The sequence below is a fragment of the Trichosurus vulpecula genome, chromosome 5, assembly GCF_011100635.1.
Source record: "Trichosurus vulpecula isolate mTriVul1 chromosome 5, mTriVul1.pri, whole genome shotgun sequence".
Lineage (NCBI taxonomy): Eukaryota > Metazoa > Chordata > Mammalia > Diprotodontia > Phalangeridae > Trichosurus > Trichosurus vulpecula.
In genome coordinates, this window is record NC_050577.1 from 251,676,971 (window position 1) to 251,698,790 (window position 21,820).

The 21,820-nt window shown below is 38.5% G+C and overlaps 1 protein-coding gene across 1 annotated transcript; it reads left to right on the forward strand.

Annotated features, from left to right (window-relative positions):
* The first annotated feature begins 16,617 nt into the window (after window positions 1-16,617).
* On the forward strand, window positions 16,618-21,589 carry LOC118849748 (interferon gamma-like). Its single transcript, XM_036758714.1, has 4 exons — window positions 16,618-16,719; window positions 18,450-18,521; window positions 18,760-18,945; window positions 21,461-21,589. Exons 1-4 carry the CDS (start codon window positions 16,618-16,620, stop codon window positions 21,587-21,589), a joined length of 489 nt encoding a protein of 162 aa, XP_036614609.1.
* The last annotated feature ends 231 nt before the right edge of the window (window positions 21,590-21,820 follow it).

The following is a 21,820-nucleotide window of genomic DNA, read 5'->3' on the forward strand; positions in this document are numbered from 1 at the left end:
ACATCCATTTTTGGACTTGGCCAGTGAGTTGATTTATTTTGCCTGATCATGCTAATTTGGTATAAAGTAGCATCTTTAAGAAAAAGAGAGGGGGATTTGGAAAGAAGAAGGGGTCTAGTGATAGTTTTGCAAAAAAAAAGAAGGAAAAGAAAGAACAGAAGATAATTAAATCTTTAAAGAAATGCATAGAAGACAACAGAAGGAAGCTCAGAGGTAGATAGAGATAAACTGGATGGTTTTACAACTATCAGTTTGAATTTATTATATGATTAAAAAACCTCCAATCTATTTGTAATAGAGTTGAATGATATCATATACATATACATATATACGTATATGCATATATATATACATATAGTATATACATATATACACTCTTTTTTCTACTTTTTGGCACATGGAAATATTCACATTTGTTGGTATTTGTCAAGTATAAAATAACAAAAAAATAAAAATTATAAGGAAAGAAAGGAAATCAGATGGGGAGAGATAGAAAATACATACATAATGGGAACATTCCTAAAAGGCACTATCTACAGAAAACCATTACCAAAATTCAATTATCTCGTTGGCGGAGATTGTTTCCTTTTGGGGTTTGCATCTGCAGCTTATGCACATTATGTTTATATTTGAATTGTTGTCCTTGTTATTGACCCCAAATAACATTTGTTAATGTTAACACCTTAGTAATAGATTAGTTTGTCAGGTTCCTAGAAGAGGGCCTCACAGAATACCGCATAAAAGGGAAGTTTTGATAAAGTAGAGAGGATGGGAAAGGCCTAGAACATGAGGTGGTCTAGTGAATCTTCCAGGGAAGCTCAAGAAGGAAGAATACAAAAACCAAGCATATGGGATAAACGAGTTGGGTAGGGCAAGAGTGTTGCATTGAGAAAGATCTCTGTAAGAAGATATACATTTGACTTAGTGTAGCTTACCCCTGGGAAAAGGATAAACTTGGGAAGGAGAGACACCAAAGGCAAAAGCTGGTGTGTGCTGGAGCCAGCTCACACTGGCTCATGAGATCTAATTGTTAAGTTTTCCTATGAGCATTTACACCTCAGAAATTGGCAAATGCTACAAATCAGGGCTTGATTTACTGTTTTGTTGATTGTCTAGGTTTAAGAAAATGATGGACAAAATGTTAATGTAGGTTAAACATTTTCTTATTTTATATAATATTTTATTTTCCCCCAAATATGTGTGAAAACAATTTTTTAAACATTTAAAACATTTTTAAAAAGTTTTGAGTTCCAAATTCTATCTCTCCCTCTGTTTCCTCCCCTTTCTCTGCGATGGTAAGCAATCTGATATAAGTAATCGTGTGAAACACTTCCATACTAGTCATTTTGTACAAGAAAACTTGAATAAAAAAGAAAGGCAGTGAAAAATAGCATGTTTTAGTCTGTATTCAGACAGTATCAGTTCTTCCTCTGGAGGTGGATAGCATGTTTTATCATGAATCCTTTGCAATTGTCTTGGATCATTGGGGTGATTAAACTTAAAAGTATGTACTGTGTATGTTATTTGGAGAGTTGGTTGTTAAACATTTACCAGCTCACACCCAAACAGAACTCACCTTCCTTGTAATTTTGCCCAGGGTTGTTCTTGATGCTACCAAACTGAGAAGTCTAGACAGTAAAAAAAAAAAAAAAAAAAAAAAAAAAAAAAAAAAAAGATAAATAAATAAATAATTAAAAAAAAAACAAACCCAAAAAACAAATAAACAAACAAAAAACAAAAAACCAAGTTGTTCCTAGGCAGAGGTATGGATTTATCACTAGGAGTGAGTCTAGTGGCAGACCAGGCATGGAAAGAGAAAGATAAGAATAAATCAGAAGAGTACTGGGGAAAGTGTCAATATCACCGATCCTGAATGGACCTTATATTTACTACTAGATCAATGTCTATGCTAGGTCCCTTAATATGCTTGGGGTTGAACCAAGGATTAGGAGTTAGGGAACTTCTCATGTTGTGGCCATGGAACCTGCCAGTAATTCCTGCTCCTGGAGAGGTTGAAGCTGACACATCACTTGAAGTTGAGATTTCTAAGCCCATTGGATGTCCACACTAAGGAAGACACCAATATGGTGAACTCCTGGGAGTGGTGGACCATGATGTTGCCTAGGGAGGAGCAAACTAGCCTAGGTTGGATGTGTGAGATCAAACACCTGTGCTGATCAGGAATTGGATCTGTCCATGAATGACTGGTGTATTTCAAGGCTGGGTAAAATAAGGAAAACCAGTCTCAAAACAAAAACAAACAAAGCAAAACAACAACAACAAAAAATTAAGGGACACAAACTCTATAGACTACAAAGGACAGCAGGAGCCTGAGAATATGAAAGAGAAAAATGAGGCCCTTTCAGAGTATTCATTTTTAAATCTTTCTGAGATCGAGAGTTTACCATCCATTGAGTAGGGCTGCTGTGACAGTGACAATGGACAGGGTCAACTAAGGTGAGCATAAATTTGACAGAATGTGTTTCCACTAAGGTCAAGAAATGTTTGCTCAAGTAGAGTTTTTTTTTAAAACTACAGCTCTTATAAGAAGAAACGAAACAATGATCTCTTGACTACAGAAAGTAGAGTTCTGCTCTCCCACAGAGGGGCCAAGTTGCCTGGCACCTGGGCTCTATAAATCTGGAAAGTGGCACCAAAGCACAGAAACCAAAAAGTGTCATCAGTGGGGGGAGGGGTGGTGGTGGAATGTGACATCAATGGTTGATTGAAGGTAAGAGAGACACTTCCTCCTTTCAGAGGGTAGCTGAGGGGATGGAGGGAGGAAATCAGGTTAAATTGGCTTGACACCTTTGCTGGGGGCAATCCTATTCCTATGTGACTAAGGAGAAAACCGACCTGCAGAGTCACCGTCTGCTTTAAAGATGTGGAAGAAGTGTGGGGAAACCCCCAAACCACAGGATCTTTTAGCAGAATACATACCACCATGCTGTAAAAGGTAGGAAACTACCCTTCCACATGTCAAAGTGGAGGGGAGAATCAGTATTCCCTGCCCTGGGTTCTCTGAGCTAGAGTCATCTTCTCAGAGTAGAATAGCTTGACTCTTTGTTGTTACGTCACTTAGAGTTTCTCTTGGCTAATTAATTGTGGGTTTTTAATTTTTTTTTGCCTTGTTAGATACACACACATTCAAAGGCTCTGGGCAAGAGGGCTGCCGAGCCTTAGTTTCTCTTTTAAAAAGGTTGCCACTTTGCAAATATCATTCTGGCAGAAAATAGGTGCATTAGCATAAAAGATTTTGAGATGAAAGGGACCTTTGAGGATACCTACTCCAACCTTCTCACTTTATAGATAAGTAAACTGAGGTCTGGAGGGGTTGCTACTTGCCCATCATCATATAAGTAGTAGGTGACAGGATTTAGACCCAGGTCCCCCGATTCCCAATCTAGCATGCATCATATGCTTGGGGAGTGCTCCCATAAGAAGACCTATGCTCAATAATTACAAGAATAGCTAACATTTTTGTAGACCTTTAAGATTTTCAGTGCACTCATTTAATCCTTACAACAGCTCTCCAAATTAGGTGCTGTCATCCTCATTTTGCAGTTGAGGAAACTGAGGCTGAAAGGGGTCGAGTGATTTGCCAAGGATCACACAACTAGCAGGTGTCAGAGGCAGTATTCGAATTCAGCTCTTTCTGACTCCAAGTCCAACACTAGACACTGTGCCACCTGCCAGCCAGGCATTGTAGTATATAGACAATACTTCAAAACTTCAGGGATCTGTGATTTCATTTATTTGGCTAATTCTTCCAACAATGCAAGTCTCAACTCCTTTGTGACTTAGTAGATATTTCCAGGAATTTCTATGGCTACACATGCATGTGCGTATTTGTTGTTTTTCAGTTATTTTCCAGTCACTCTTTGTGGCCTCATTTTGTGGGGTTTTCTTGGCAAAGAGACTAGAGTGGTTTGCCATTTCCTTTTCCAGCTTATTTTACAGACGAGGAAACTGAGGCAAATAGGGTTAAGTGACTTGCCCAGGGTCATACAGGTAATAGGTGTCTGAGGCTAGATTTGAACTCTGGAAGAGATGAGTCTTCTTGACGCCAAGCCTGGCACTCTATCCACTAGGGTGCTACCTAGCTGCCCTATATACATATCTATATAGATAAATACACATATTTGCATGTGTGCACATATGTACATCAAGTGTACACACTGGCCATCAAACTGATTTCAGTTCCATATCTGCTTTAAGTTCATGAAGGGTGATTTTTAAAAAAATAAATGACCTAAGACCAGATCGGAAAATATACATCATCTGGGAAAATAACCTTTTATTTTTAATCTTAGAATACCAAGCAAATGTCTCTGCTAAAAAGATAGACCAACAATTATATCCTGAAAAGGAAAGGGGGGAATTCCTGATTATACTGGTTGTTTTTGTTTTCAGTACTATGATTTTGCATTTCTTTTGCAAATATTTTGCATTTACTTATCTATGCACATGTTGTTTCTCTCTAGTAGCATGTAAACTTGCTGAGATCAGGTGCTATATTTTTTTTTCGTATCTGTTTTGTTCATCATTTCATATCCTCAGTATGTAACCCAATGACCTGGCACATAGTAGGCCTTAATAAATTTCTGTTGAATTGAATGAAAGATTCTGAGGCATATTGCCCAATAAAAAAACACTGAGAAATAATCAAAGGGAAAAACTAATTTACAGAGGCATTACAGAGACCCAGTTAAGTCAGATCATTCCAAAAATATTTAAAGATTAAGCTGGTAGGAAGAAACAGATGAAACATGGAAAAGATTTGTCAAGATGTCTATAATAACATCTTGGCCATCCCTCAGTGGAGCACTGCATTTATACTCATAGTACCCAATGTGCTTTGTGAGGTTTATAGAATCATTGATCTAGAACTCAAAGGGACCTCAGAGATCCCTACATCTTTCTACCTTCCCTAATTTTCTCAATGGAAGCACAATATTTCCAGTTCCCTAGGTTTACAACCTCAGCATCATTCTTTGATGCCTCACTCTGCCTTGCCCCAACATATACAATCAGTTGTCAAATCTTTTCATTTCTTCCTTCACAACACCACCTGCATCTATCCTCTTCTCTCCACTCATGTGGCCACCATGTTAGTTTGAGTTCTTACTACCTTTCACCTTGAATATTGCCATAGCTTCCTAACTGACCTCCTTGTATCCAGTCCAGTGCCTTATCCAGTATATCATGCTGCCTCTCATGAAAGTATGGCTGATCATAATTACTTTGTGATTCATATTTGTTAATTAATCATGTAAGGGGGATTGCAGTGGGTGAAGTTGGTGAATAGTTTGTGGTACAAAAATAAAAAGGCAGAGAGGATGATGATGACCAACTGTTAGGGTGTAGAGGGGTTGCTATCAGTGTCAGTGGAAGAGCTAAACACATCAATGATATCATGTACTATTATTTATTATTATAAGTTATTATACTAGGCACTGTAGGGGATACAAAAAGAGTAAAAGACATTGTTCCTGTCCTAAGGAGCTTACTATCTTATTGGGAAGGTAACTATTTTCTATAAGAAAACAACAACAGCTGACCAGAAAGTTAAGTCAAGATGTGCTAAGTATCCACAGGAATGGTATAGATATAGTAGATGGGAATTCCATAGATCAGTGAACTGAAGTATAAAGCAATGGGACATAGACTACATAAGAACATGAAGACAGGAGATCAAGGGCTATGAATAATAGTTCATAGTATTAGTAATCGGGAGATGGAACCAGTGAAGGAAGTTGTCCTAGTCCCTGTAAGCACTGAGCATGGTCTCATCAGGGTATCTCTCAGCTGAAAGAGAAGCTAAATGAAGCTTGCCAGCTAGCTACAACATCAGCCCAAAAAAAAATCGAGACAGAAATTAATGAAGGTATAATGTACTAGCTCATTGCCAAGATTCACAAACAAGATTTGCTGAGAAATCTTGGGAAAAACAAATTAACAGGTCAATGGAAAGCTATTCTATATCTAGTTTTGGAGAGACTGGGTAACTTGTTGAGGCTGGGGCTCTAGAGCTGGAGTTCTTAACTCAGGGTCCCCGGACCCCTAAGGAATCCATGGATAGATTTTGGGGGAGGAGTCGGTGAATTTGAATAGGAAAACAAACACATTTTTATTTCAATGTAATTGATTTCCTTCGTAATCCTGTGCATTTTATGTTTTGTGCTTAAAATATTATTCTGAGAAAGAGTCTATTGTTTTCACCAGACTTCTAAAAAGGCTTATTACACTGAAGTTAAGAATCTTTTCTCTAGAACAAAATGAAAGGGAGTCTTATTGTTCAATAATTCCCCTGAAAGAGAACAAAAGGTGATGCCACAAGACCCTGGGTAAAAATTCAGCCAAAACCATGGTATTAGGGGAAAATCAGGTTTGGTAAATAGGAGCAGAAGGAAGCTTCTCATAGGGGGAGTAGCCCCTGACAATTATACTTCCTCACTGATCTCTCTCAAGTGGGTTCCAAGGGCTTCTTCTGTTCCTGAGGGGACAGTGTGAGGATATTGGCTCAGGGAGAGCATGCCCATGGCACCTATGGAATGGTTAAAGAGAGGACTTGGAGAAAAAATTTCCTGACCATGTGAGGGTAGGGATCAGCCAAGAGGAAATAGTTAGTCTTCCTGTTAAAATAAAACACTTCCAAACCTCCGTACTGCTAGTTGTCCATGAAGCCTTCTTTGATTCTTCCTGAAGAAAATGATTTCCCTGGCTTTGAAAAGAGATAGCATATACTACGGACTTCTCCTTTGCATTTACTCCCTAATCTGTACTATAGCTTTTTGAGTTTACTCTCTATCCTATACCCAACATTCAGGATAGCCCCATTCAGACACATAGGCATTTAATAAATGTTCATTGAATTGAGTTGGCTTAGTAAGTGCAATGCTCACACACTTAGATGTTCATTGGGCTAAATCAGGAAAGACGGAAGATTGCTCTTCATACTCTGTGAGTTGGTCTAAGTTGGGTAAGACAGCCTGCTGATCAGGAAAAAAATCCCATCAGTCATCTAGTCTAAACTCCTCATTTTACAGATGAGGTCCTCAAGACCGAGAGAGATAAAATGACTTGTCCAGTGTCAGATAATGAGTTAGTAACAGAGTCAAGTTTAGAACTCAGGTCTCCTGACTCTTATTTCAATACTTTTTCCTTTGTTTCATCATTGATCAATATTATTCCATCTTTCCAATTCTATTATAATCTCTTGAAAGTCGGGGTCCATTTTTGATATCCTTCTTCTATTCCCCATAGGCACTGAACAACTCTCTGGCCCAAAGTGATCTCTCTTCTTGCTCAACTCTCATAGTACTTTATTTGTATTTTTCTGAGCCAGTCCATTGCAGTAGCTTTTTCATAAAAGAAGCAAATGAGCCAATGATGCTAAAACAACATTACTTTATTATGGGTGCTTACCTTACTTGAAAGCACTGAACTTGAGATACACTTGAGGAGGTAGCAGAAGTGTATTAGTAAATGTATAACAATTGGCCTTCCAGAAGGAAAAAAATTATATGCATGATCCCCTTTGAAGTTTAATTTGAATTATTAGTATTTTCTTCATCTCGACTTTCCTAAGTTGAGATAATCAACAAAACAATATACCAAGCCCTGATTTGTAGAGTTTGTCCTATTTTTGAAAAATTTAATGATACGCTCTCGAGAGCTGGCTCCAGCAGACCCCTGGGAAGAGTGAAGGGAAACATTGAAGCTGGGAGGTGGAGGATGAGTACAAATGTATCGGAAATGTACCCAGTGTACAAAGGTAAAACCATATCTCTGAAGAGGCAAGATGTATCCGTAACTTAGCCAGGTGTTGTGAGGGTTGTGTTTGGAGAATGTAGTCAGTATCTTGGTTGAGAAGATCTTCACAGAAAAGAAAGAGGAGGAATGACCCAACAAAAAGCATCTTCTCCCTTCCCTTAACTTCTATCCATTGCTCTTCCTTCCCTTCCTAGTTTGGTGGAAGCATGTCTGGGACCTTTCTCATACAATAATTTCACCTATTGATTGATCAATCAATCATCCTGTCAATAACAGATTGTTAATATGCCAGGCACAGTTGGCACTTTCATTGTATTCCTAGTGCCTGGCACGTAGGAAGCACTTAATGAATGCTTATTGACTGACTGAGTATGCAAAAACAAAAGGAAAAAATCTGCCCTCAAGGAGATTACTGTGTGCCAGGCAATGAGTTGAACACTGGGAATAGAGAAATAGGAAAATAATCTCTGCCCTTAAGGAGCCTGCAACCCAATGGACATAAGAAGCAATCAAATATGTACCAACAAGGTATGTACATGATAAATATTGTTGTTATTGCTCAATTGTTTCAGTCACATCTGACTCTTGGTGATGCCATTTGGGGTTTTCTTGGCAAAGATACTGGAATGGTTTGCCATTTCCTTCTCCAGTTCATTTTACAGATGAGGAAACTGAGACAAACAGGGTGAAGCAACTTGCCCAGGGTCACACAGCTACTAAGTGTCTGAGGGCCAGATTTGAACTCAGGAAGATGAGTCTTCTTGACTCCAGGTCCAGCATTCTATCCACTGAACTAATTAAGAGAGGAGGGTACAAGAATTAAGAGGGGTTGGGAAAGGCTTCCTGCAGAAGATGGGATTTTAATTAGGACTTAAAAGAAACCAGGGAAACGAATCAACAGAGATGAGGCAGAAAAGCATTTCAGGTATGGAGAAGAGCCAGAGAAAATGCCCAAAGCTGAGAGATGGAGTGTCTTGTTTGTGAACAGCCAGGACGGCAGTGACAGGATAAAAGAGTATGCGTTGGGGGGAATGAGGCATAAGAAAATTGGAAAGAGGATATAAAGGACTTTGAATGCCAAATATAGTATTTTGTTGGAGTAGGGAGAGACTTGAGGCAAGTAGACCTACCAGAGGGCTATTGCAATAATCAAGTCACGAAGTGATGAGGGCCTACACTAGGGTGGTGGCAGTGAGGAGAGAAAGGGGCATATAGATAGTGAGGAATTCAGGATGACTCCCAGGCTGTGAGCCCAAGGTAAGGGAGAATTAGAAGCTTTTTATATGTGTTCTAGAAAAGGAGTAGGTCAGGAGTAGCAGACAGGAGGGGATGGTAAATCTAGATTGGATGTGGCATGTTACAAGAAAGGGTAAGCCCAGACATATCAAAGATTTTCTCTTCTATGCACTTACAATATTCTATTTTTAAAAAATTAATTAATTAATTTACTTTTAGTTTTCAACATTCAGTTCCACAAGCTTTTGGGTTTTAAATTTTTCTCTGCCAATGTTGAGGGTTAGGGAGATGAGGTTCAGGAACCCCAAGACTGGAGTTCCCAGACAGGGTAGTTGAGGAGGAGTACTCCTTAAGGACCCAAGTACTAGAGAGGGTTGGGATATCTGGAATGAATTCGTGACCTCAAGTATTCTTTAAATCAAGGTGACAAAGATTTATTACACTTTTCAGTGGGCAAGAGTTCTTAGGGAACCTGCAACCTTGGAGGGGTGTAGGTAAAGTTTATATAAGATATTTGATGGTAAAGCCTGCCAAATATGTTAATTAGTTGTTTTGGGGTAGGATTAGGGAGTGGTTAAGGGGTGGTCAGTTCTTAAAGGAACATACACTTTTTGTATCTACTGAGCAGGTATCTTATCCAGAGTTCACTGGGAAATAGCCCAAGGGGGTGCTACATGGAGGTGTGTTTTTAGACCTGATACATTACTAAGTTAACTAACAGTCAGGATTGACTGGGAAATACCCAGGCTGCTTCCATCAATGTCTTGTTAGACAAGATAAATGTAAAGGAGCATACATATGTCTAGGTCTAGCACGCACATGATAGGCCAATGAGTAGTAAATGTCTTTATGACCCAGTACACAGCCAGTTCAGCACATACAAAGTGAGTCCAAACTAATAAATTCTATAGTTACAGCTGGAGATAAGTGTTTTGCTAGGGCATGCTATTCTGTTTTGCTGGAGAGAAACTGCTAGGGACAGTGTTTTGAGGCTAGGGAGAGATGTGATTTTGGAACTGGGGTCCAGGCACAGGCACCCAAGTACCTCATCACCTTCCTTCCCTCCCCTCTCTCCAAGATGGTGTGCAATCTGATATAGGTTCTACAAATACTAATATTCTATTTTTATTATAGTTACATGTTTTTGTATTAATTTCTCCTATGAATTTGTGTGTTCAATGAGGCTGTGGGCCATGTCCTATTTATTTTATATTTCTCTGGGGTCTTTCACCCAGCCCTCCACACAAAGGGGGCTTGATAAACTTAATAAACATTCCATGAAGGAAAAAATAAATGAATGGGTGATGTCAGTTTATGATTGAGACTTTGCACAACCAATAGAAAATATGGCAGTGGTTTTCCTTGTCATTCTCTAGATTACTGATGCTTCTTGTGATCAGATATATCATCATTATAACCCTGACGAGGTGTGAAAATTCTAAAGGCTGGAAGAATATAGTGCAATCAACCAGTTTGGAACTCCCAGGGCTGAGAGGAGGAGGGGGATTCTGAAAGCTCTCCGCAAAGGGAGGGAACTTTATGAGTCAAACTCTGATAATTTTTTTCTCTACGTAGATGCCCATTTTGCTTGGGACACTTGATGTCAGGGAGTTCCAGGAGAGTGCGGGAGGGAATCCATTCATTGCTCCACGATGACTCATAATCCGAAGAAGAAATCTAACCTACGGATCTGGTTGGAAAGAATTGAGGTCTAGGTGCCTGAGTCCTAAAGCGAATGCTGATTGTAGAGGAAAATAGTGAGCTTGACGTGTCACTTGAGACACTGAATACTTATTAATGAAAGGTTGGAGTATGAGACACCATCTCTACTTTTGCTGACTCTGTGTAGCTTCACGGCCAATTTTCAGAAAGAATGTTTAGCTGAAGAGAAACCAAGTTTAGTAATGTGGCCGCATCTGGGTTCCGGGTTGCTTAACAGAACTTTTCAAGGATAGCTAGGGGGTGAATTTCTTTTTTGTTTCAGAAGTGACTGAAGGAAAAGGTGTGAAACCTCTGGTTTTGCATTCAATGTAAGGTGACTTGTATGCAAAAAAAAAAAGAAACTTCTTCCTTGGGTGGCAAACTTGTCAAGAAAAAAAAGGCATACAAAAGTACATGTCATTGTGTCCTTAAGTATCACAAATGATAGAGGATAAAAATTTACCTTCAGCAAAATGAGAACACCCTTGGATTTGTAGTCAGCCCAGGTTTCTCCTTGGCTCCATGTCTTCTACCCATAGCAATCTAAAGTGTAGAAAACGTATGTTGTCAGCGAGGGTGGATGAGGAATATAGTCTTGAATATACATATTTCAAAAGAAGAAAACTGATGAATTATAGTGGAAAGATCACTGAACTTGGAGTCCCAGGAATGGGGTTCAAATTCTGACTGTGCTACTTAGTACCTGTGTGATCTTGGCTAGGTTACCTACAGAGTCCAATTTCCCCATGACTAAAACTAGGATCTCCAAGTTTTGAATCAAAGGTCTTACTCGCTCTGATTTCAAGGAACTTCAGATGAGGAAATGCCCCTCTGTCATTAGAAGTCAGCTTTGGCTCTGAAGTTCATAATCTTCGAGAATTGCCTGGAACCCTGAGAAATTAAATCACTTACCCAGGGTCAGTGTGTGTTACAGGCAAGACAAACCTGATTATTGAATCCAAGTTTGACTGGCTATCCATTGTTCCATGCTGCATCTCCCATCTTTCTATGGCTCTCTTTTGTACATCTACAGGTACAAAAATATCTTTCTTTATATCGCTATTCAGACATATAGAGATATATCTCTATGTCTATAGAACTCATACAAACGAGTTTCTCCGTATATGTATATATGTCTTTGTGTGTATATATATATATATATATATATATATATATATATATATATATATGCATATAGAGAGACAAAAAGACCTACTTTCAAGACATCTATCTTATTTTATATATCTCTGCATTTTTCTATCTATATATCTATCTATCATCTATCTCTCCTACTAGACTATCAACTGTTAGGGGACCATCGCTATAGTTAATTTCATTGTTGTATCACTGTATCATCCCTGTACTCAACATAATCCCTCACATAAGTACTTAATATTTCATCAACTAAAGTGTCTATTTATGTCTGAATCTATAACTATCTATAGAGCTATGTAAACATATATACATATATATGCATATATATGTATGTATATACATATGTATGTATGTATATACATATATGTGTATATATATATATATATATATATATATATATAGAGAGAGAGAGAGAGAGAGAGAGAGAGAGAGAGAGAGAGTTGTAAAAGTCTCTGTTATGATTTTAGTAGAAGTTGCATGGTTTTTGGTCAGATATCTGGCCTTGGAGTCAGGACCTGAGGTCAAGCCCTGACTCTGACACATCCTGGGTGTAGGACCCTGGGCACATCATTTACTTGACTCCTCTGTGGCTTACAAAACTCTCTAAAATTATCAGTTGCAGAGGGGGGAGCTGGCCCAACTGTGAGAGGGAGTTTCTTCAGCAGAAATTCCTTAAAGTTTTAGATGTATGTATGTATGACTAACCATATGTATTCTTCTATTTCTCTGTTCTGTCTCTGTTTCTATCTCTGTTTCTTATAGTTAGAAAAGAAAATGAAGAATGAGTCAGGGAACATTTTGTCTGCATTCTCTCTCTGTCTCTCTCTTTTCTGTCTGTCTCTGTTTCTCTCTCTCACACACACACACACTCTCTCTCACTCTCTCTGTCTTTGTCTCTCTGTTTTTTTCTGTTACTGTCTCTGTCTGTCTCTGACCAAGCTGACCTCTTAACCACAGTCTTTCTTAGCCTATTTTGCCATTTGCAAGAAAAAGTCAGAAGTGCTTCCACTTTGTCAAGGTAGGAATAGCAATATATTAGAACAGAATTTCCTTTTCTGTTTATTATCAGCCACAAATAAATTTCTAGTTTGTTCTGTCAGTGAAGAGTCACCCTTTACCTACCCAAAGTTGGGGGGTGGTATAAGGAAAATTTCCATTCTGGAGCCTGATGTGAAGTAAAAGTGCTTTTGAGGGATCCTTCAACAAAGGTACAGCTGGGGGACACAATGAACACTATCACCCAAAGACCCCATATCAGTTAAAGGAAACTAATGACAGGACTGAAATCTCTCTATGTCTGTCTCTGTCTCTGTCTCTCTGTCTGTCTCTCTGTGTCTCTCTGTCTGTCTCTGTCTGTCTCTCTGCCTCTCCCTTCCCACCTATCTCTGTCTTTGTCTGTCTTTCTCTTCTCTCTCTGTCCCTCTCTGTCTCTGATTTTCTTGTGCTCTCTCCCTCATTACCTATCCCTATATATCTCAGCTACATATTTATTAATCACATTAACCTATATACATATACAATCTATATGATTCTGGATGTAGATATCAGCTCATCAAAGCACCCCATTGCTCTCTTTGTATTTATATCATATCTATATCATGGGGAGCAGAAGTCAGTTGATATTCTTGTGTCCAGGCTAGCCTGTCCTCAATTCATATTCCATTGCTGTGTTGTTTTCAGACATGCCCAACTTTCTGTGACCCCATTTGGGGTTTTTCTTGGCAGAGGTACTGGCGTTGTTTGCCATTTCCTTCTCTAGCTCATTTTACAGATGAAGAAACTGAGGCAAACAAGGTTAAGTGACTTGCTTAGGGTCACACAGTAAGTATCTGAGGCCAGGTTTGAACTCAGGACATTGAATCTTCCTGACTCCAGGCCCAGCCCTCTGTGCACTATGGTGCCACCTAGCTGCCCTATCCATACTACATATGGATGTTAATATAGAAATATATAGAATATAGAATTATAGGAATTATAAAAATTTATTATACAAATAATAATTATAGAAGTGAAAAGGAATAGAAAATTTCTATTCCTAAAACAAAGTCTGACCATGCTACTTTCCTTCTCAAGGAACTTCAGAGGCTCCTTATTGCCTCTAAGACAAAATATATTTAAAGTCTTTCACACCATGGTTGCAACCTATCTTCGAAGATTGATTTTACATTACTTTCCCTCATGCATTATGCTTTTTAATTAAAAATTGGACTGTTTCCTGTATAAGATGTCCTACCTCTATGTCTTTGTCTATGTGGTTCCTGATGCCTGAAATGTTCTAACTTTTAACTTCTGCCCCTTGGATTCCCTGGCTCCCTTTAATACATAAGTCAGTTAGTATGTGAGATGCACAAATTGAGAGACATCTCTACTGCAAATGTTTGTATGGACTATTTACGTCCAACCTGGGGTAGAGCATTTCAAACTCATATTGCTCTGATCAGCCATGGTCGGACACACTGTAGCTTGACTCCAACATAGTGATGTCATTTTGGTCTTCTTTAAGAATGAAAGGTAACAATCAACCAATCCAATTACCACCACTTACATAGGACCTTCCCTGACACCCTTATTTATTAGGACTCTGTCTCCACTGCTCAACCAAAATTTCTTGGACTTTATTTTGTAATAACCTACTTGTGTGCATTTTTTTCCACATTAGAACATAATTCCATGAGATCAAGGCCTATTTCACAGTTAACTTTCAATGCTGTCCATGGAGTCAGAGGACCCGGGTTCATATCCTGGCTGTCACTTACTATCTGCGTGACCTTGAACAAATCCGTTCATTTTTTTGGATCTTATTTTCCTCAAGTGTAAAATGAAAGGTTTGACCTCTGTGTTCCCTTTCACCTTCATATGGATGATTCTATGATCCTAAGGGCTGGAATTTTTTTTGGATAGTATCCATGATATTATTGTTATAGGGAACTCCAAGTACCATTTCAGGTCAGCACTTGCTTTAAAACTTCTTATTACTTGCCCAGGGTCATACAGCCAGGATGTGATAGAAGAGGGACTTGAACTTAGGTCCCCCTGACATTGATGCCAGTTTTCTACCCATGGTGCCATGTGGCCTCTCACCTAATATAGTCCAGGCATTTAATTAATGTCTATTAAATTGAACGGAATTTTCAAATGGGAATAAAATTCCCATTTGTAAACAACTTGCTTTCCATCAAGCCCAACTAAATTTCTTTAGACTCTGAGTCATTGGGTCTGTTCATTTAAATAACTACCTTACTGAAGCATTCATATCTACTATAACCTACACTAAAATATTACCCCAGCATTTCATCAGGGTTTGGACTTGGCCCTAGATCCTTGGAGTCTATGACAACAGACCACAAACTTTTGTTGCTTCTACCAAGTTGATAAAATTTCAACTAGACTGGCAATAGATCGTTTGTCATGTGAGGACCATCCCAGTTAAGTATGGAAAGGTTGGCCACTGTGTGATGACATTTTTTTTGACCATAGTAATTAGTGAAGACTGCCAATCAAGGCGCGAGTGGGGTGACAATCTCTGTCAGTGGACGGACAACCCACAACAATGAAATGAAAGGATCCTAAAAAAATATTTTTTTGAACCAAGTATGTAATGTGTCTAATGCAAAGCCTTAGAGAAGGAATGTTTTTCAAAACATGATACTTCAATATAAAAATGGGAGAATGAAAGACTTTAACTTTTTGTATTTGTAAAAATAAGTGAATAAGGATCTCTTCCTTTTCTTCTCCCCCTAATTTAAGGGAGGAATAGATGTGTATTTTCTAAATAGAAATATTCTAGAACTTCTCTCTGTGTGTATGTATGCATGTATGTGTGTGTGCGTGTGTGTGTGTGCGAGAGAGAGAGAGAGAGAGAGAGAGAGAGAGAGTCTGGTGAAGCATATGGACCTCTTATCAGAATTAAAAAAAATAATTGAAGGAATTCCTAAATTTCAGTTAGAGGCTAGTGAAAATCAAGATACAGGTTTTATTTTTTTAATCATACAAGTTCATGAACCCCTTCAAATCTGTACATGGACTCCAGTTTAAGAACCTTTGTTAGAATGTCTGGAAGCTGGTGATGAATATTCTATTATTCGACTAGTTCTAAAGGCTTCCTCCTCATGCTGACCTCTTAACCGCAGTCTTTCTTGGCTTTTTTCTTTTTGCCATTTGCAAGAAAAAGTCAAAAGTGCTTCCACTCTGTCAGGGTAGGATTGCCCATAGGTTAGAAGAGAATTTCCTTTTCTGCTTATTACCAACCACAAACAAATTCTCAGTTTGTGCTGCCAACGAAGAGGCACCCTTAACCTAACACAAAATTGGGTGGTGGTGTAAGGAAAATTTCCATTCTGGAGCCTGATAGGAAGTAAAAGTGCTTTCTAGGGATCCCTCAACAATGTTACAGTTGGTGGAGACAATGAGCACCATCGACCAAAGACCCCACCTTAGTTAAAGGAAACTAATGACAAGACTGAAATCCCACAACACCATAGCTATTAATAACCCCAACTAGCATCACTGCCTATCTCACACCATCTCATTTGCTAAAACTTGTGAAAAATTGTGATGATGACATTCAACAGCCACGTATAAATATGAGCAGCTGAAGGAGGTAAAGTACATTCTTCTCCTGATCATCAACAAGTTTGCTAATTAGGAAAGAAGAGTTAGTTCAGCTAAGAGACTTGGACCCGATAAATTTATACACCAAGAAACATTTGGTTTCTACTCTTCCTGCCTGGTTACCTTCTTGCTGAAACAATGAATTATTCAAGATACTTCTTTGCATCCTGCCTTTGCATCGTGTTGGGTTATTCTCAAGCTACTCTAAGAGAAGACCTAACAACTCTTACGAGATACTTTGTAAGTATGAACTTTTAACGGGGTGGTATATGTTTTTTCTACCTCTCTGTCCTTGAATATCTCACTCGTTCTTGAAAATGGCTTACAGCTTACTTTGCTGGGTGTTTATGATGGGTTGGCACAAGTAGCTACAGCTGTTTATTTGATGGTCATTAACCAGATTCTTTACTTCACCTGAAATAGTTGGCTCCCAGCCACCACCTTATGTGGTGCTAATGACTTCATAAGGGAATTAGGATGTGACCCTAGGCAAGTCACTTAACCTTGATTGCTTGTAAAAGAAAAGGTGGGGGGGAGGATTAGGATGGATTTAAGATTTTTAGAGATAGGCACTTTAGGAATGTGAAGAAAGATGAGGACATTGTCAATAGTACTAGATATCTGTGGGGGAGAGGGGAAGGGAGCATTTGTTAAGAAATACAGCCCATGGTTCTTTCCCTATTGAAAAGAACAATCACATGCCATGGATTTCAGGTTTATTGGACAACTGGGAAATAAGACAGGAAAAAGGCAAATTTCATAGAAACTAGTTTTGGTAATGGAGGAGATAGTCAATAAACAATTGAAATAAGATGGTCTGGAGTTCAGTGATACCTCACACCTGAAAACAATTCCAGCATGTATTTGCAAGGTGGTCCCTTCTGGGATAGTCTTCAACAGTCATTTGCTGAAATTTTTCTTGTGGTTGTGAAGACAGCTTGCTGTTCTTTTCCTTACTGGTGAACAATTATAGGATATTAGATTTAGAACTAGAGGTTAGAACTTAGAGGTCAGTTAGTCCAATCTGATCATGAGCCAATACACCTAAAAGATCATTTTACATAAGAGAAAACTGAGTCTTAGAAAGTTGAGGTGACTTCCCCAAGATCACACAGGAGGTTAGTACATTAAGAGAGTAAATAACAGGGCCAAAATTTGAAACCACGGTCTTCTGATTCCAAATCAAGATTTGTCTATTGTACCCACTCAAAGGTACCTTTAGCTGGTCATTTTTGAGTTTGAAATATTTGACTTTTTTGGATCATTTCTAAAGGCTTTCTGGCAGCTTTTAAACAGAACTATACCTGCTACACACACCCATACACCCACCTACCCACACCACCCCACGCTCCCCCACACCCCCTCCCACACCCACACACAAACCCCACTTTAAACTTCTTGCTTTTGATCCTATGCAAATTTCATTTGCATATTCCCCAACATTCTCAGTTTTTTCTTTTCAGGCTGTCATAGCTGCCATAGGAATTTAGTCAGGCTCAGAGAAATAGTCTTGAGTCCCATGCCCAATGGAGCAGTGTTTCCTAGTGGGAAAAGTCTTAGACTTTTAAATTGAACAGGGCCTTTTGATATGAAAAGTGACTTTTATTTTTTAAGGCAAGTCATGGTATTTTGGTCAATTACAATCATCATCCATGCAGAGTTCATTGGTGAGGGGTAAAAAGAGGTGCAGAGAAAATAGGAAAGTGAAATGAATGGTATGCATTATATTATCTCATTCATTCACCTATTTCTGAATACTTCATTGAGACAGATTGATAGAATTTGAATGAAGGTGGAAACTCAACTTTCTTGAAATAAATGGGCTAGTTACAAAAGTTGAAATCCCTGAGTACTCAAATAATTCTTGTTTGTGAATATAATCAGAACTCATGGGCTTAGTAGGATGTGTACTGTACATTTCAGGGCAATTCATGACTAGACTAAAACACATTTACTTTCTTTTTTTGCAGAATGACAATGTATCATCTAATATATCTGAAAATGGGACTCTTTTCTTGAACATGATGGACCGTTGGAAAGAGGTGAGCTATTGTTCCTTACATAGGCTATTTCACAATAACTTACAGTATCTTACACTCTACTGACCCACTGGGATACTGACGTCTCCCAACTTCCACTCTTAGAGCAAATCTCTTGGGGATAACTATCCAAAGTTCAAGTTGCTCCATGGGTTCATACTCCTAAAACTACAATCCACACCTTCCCCACCCCCCGCCAGGGACATTTCTAACATTCTCCATTACTCTTTCCCCCTCCCAGGATGGCGACAAGAAAATCATAATGAGCCAAATTGTCAGAGTTTATTTCAAAATCTTCGAAGTCCTCAAAGACAACACCATCATCAAGAAAAGCATGGAGAACATCAAAGAGGATATGATCATGAAATTCTTCCCTAACAACACTGCCAGCAAAGTTAGTGACTTTGAAGCAGTCATCAACACTCAGGTGAGGATGGTGAAATTCAATGACGCGCTTTCTAAATAGAACTTGGTTCAAAAAGGAAATCCTCAGCATATGAATAAACCAACTCAATGATAAGGTGTCCCTCTGGGGACTGTGAGTCTTCTGACTTTGCCAAATATTATCCATGAAGAGCAATCCCGCCTCCTAGTGTTAGCTTTAGAAATTGTCTTGTGGCATGAGTGTGCAGGACTAGTGGGCTAAATATCACCTTGATGAGATAAATGATGCTGTGGCCAAAATTCTTCCCTTCAAATTGAGGTCATGCTTCATGTGGTTTGGGAGAAGGTGTGTGACAAATCACATAAATATGTTTCTGTAGAAATGCTGGCCATGAAGGTTAACACTGAATCCATGACCACAGGAAAAGTTGATCAAGAAAGGGTTGAATTCACTCTTCGAGGAGTGAATAATGGCTTGTGTCCAACCTCCTCCCCATGGGAAGGAGAGAAAGAGAATTGTAAGGGTTAGGGATACATTGTTCATTGAGAAGAAAGAGTCTTATTTAGCCTCATAAGATTCTCTTATTCTACATAGGAAAGAAAAAGCATAGGGTAAGGCAATAAATTAACATTAGTGGTACCTGGAGTAAGCCACTTAAGGGAGAGGGTTGGTAGGCTCTGTTTTTTAAAATTTCAGACTAGTGTAATATACATGCAGCTAAGATTGCATCTATCTATCTGTCTATCTATCTATCTATCTGTCTGTCTGTCTGTCTGTCTATCTATCTACCTGTCCATCCATCCATCCATCCATCCATTTATCTACCCATTCATCCATCTATCTATCTATCTATTCAATCTACCATCTATTTATCTATCCATTTATGTATGTATGTATATATATATATATATACACATCTCAAAAGAGGAGATAGAAATTTACACAATGTGGAAGAACAGTTGAGGTAATTATGAATTAGCTCCCTAGCACTGGCATTAGTTTTGGGTCAGGGAGGCTGTAGTGTGAACTCCCTCCTTCATGAGGAGTTCATTCCATTTTTAGATAGCTCCAAGTGTTAGAAGTTCCTCCTTTTATTGAATCCAAATCTATCTTCCTGTCACTTCCACCTAATACCCTTCTATCTTGTTTCTGCCTCCTGGCACAGTGAAATACATTACTTTAAATGTTCTGCCAATGAGAGTATTTCCTCTCTGTTGTGATTGGAGCCACATTAAGGTAGTGGTGGGCCCCCAGAAAGGTGAGGACTTTCCTTCTAGCTAAACTTGGAATCTAAGGGAACTTCTCTGACACTGGTAGACTTAAGTGACTAAAATTTCTGTCCAGACATGACTGGCCATGGTCATGTAATATGTCTTACAATTAATCAGTGAGTTACAGCAACTCCCTAATTGCTTTAGTTCTATAGGGAGAGCCCTGGATTAGGAGTCTAGAGGTTTGTATTTGGGCTCTGCTTCTGCCACTCACTAGCTAGTTGACTTCAGCCTAGTTATTTCCTATCTCTGGGATTCAGTTTGACCTTCTGTATTGAAGTGTTTAGATTAGACCTCAAGGGTCTGTTGGAGCTCTAATTTGCAGATTTCAGTAACGTGAGATGATGACAACAAAGAAGCAAGTTTGGTAGCATGGAGAGTATGGTGACTTAAGTATTGGAATAAGAACTTTAAGGAAATTTGGGAGCAGCACAAAGAAAAAAGTTGAATATTCCCTCCTTTGTCAAACATGCTGCCCCCTATGGGTAGTATGAGGACATGCAAATAGTAAAATTTGCCTCTTGGAGGAAACCATTATTAAGATGTGGGAAGATAATTAACTAATTAATAATTTTAGATTTTTAAAAAGTTGCTATTGTTCTATTCCATCGATATTATATTAATGGTGATACTAAATTGACTCACCAAGGTGGTACATAAAAGCAATTTAGTGAAAATCTGGAAAGTCTTAGAAAGGGCCTAAGAGTTGAGTATTCATTCTCCACTCCCCCCCCCCAACCCGACCCCCATCTCCACTTTAAAGATAAAGAAAATTAGGCCTGCAGAAGTAAAATACTTTTTTGAAATTTCCAGAGCTATTTAGTGGTAGGGCCTGGATTAGAACCTAGGGTCTCTCGGCTCAGTCTACTCTTCTCTCCCACTTCATTTCTTTAAGAATTCTGCAGTAGCAAGTATACACATACCCACACACCCACACATGTATATATATATACAAAAATACATATGTATATATACATTCATATACGCACACATATACAAAACATACACATATGTGTGTATAGATATGTGTATCTGTCTACATAGTCTTAACCCATCACTACCTTATAAGGGCTTAATTTATTTTTTTCTGGACAGTTGGAGAAATCCATAAAATCTACCAAAGCAAAAATCATCTAAGGGGAATTGTGTACTTCTCTTTATCAAAGGGTTGAGATTTGCTCTTGTCTCTTTTAGTTGGAGAATTTCCTAGTGTACTCCACACGTATGATATCTCCATGACCTGGGCATCAGAAATTAACATCTCATTTTTTCCCACTTTGCAACAGGTGAATGACCTCAACGTCCAAAAGAAAGCTATATTTGAACTACCCTTTATCATGAAGGATCTCTCATACAAACCTCATCTAAGGAGAAAAAGAAGACAGTACAGAAACCAAAGAGAAATCAAACAGTAGTCATTTGACTTGCAATTCTCAAGTTATTTGTTATTTATTCATATTTAATAATTTAGATTATTTATATAAAATATGTATTTTGGATACACTGACCAACTATTTATGATATCAACTGTTATATAATTAAAAACAAATATCTATTACTATATATATTCAATTGTTATTTATGATTTTTATGTCCTGGCCATTTTGTGTTAAGCTATGAAAAAAATCCCCTTGCCGAATGGGCTT

Bases quoted from the DNA above. Each gene is read 5' to 3' on its own strand.
- LOC118849748 (XM_036758714.1), top strand. From the start codon at position 16,618: ATGAATTATTCAAGATACTTCTTTGCATCCTGCCTTTGCATCGTGTTG. The intron at 16,720-18,449 runs GTAAGTATGAAC...CTTTTTTTGCAG, and splicing joins CAACTCTTACGAGATACTTT to AATGACAATGTATCATCTAA. The intron at 18,522-18,759 runs GTGAGCTATTGT...TCCCCCTCCCAG, and splicing joins TGATGGACCGTTGGAAAGAG to GATGGCGACAAGAAAATCAT.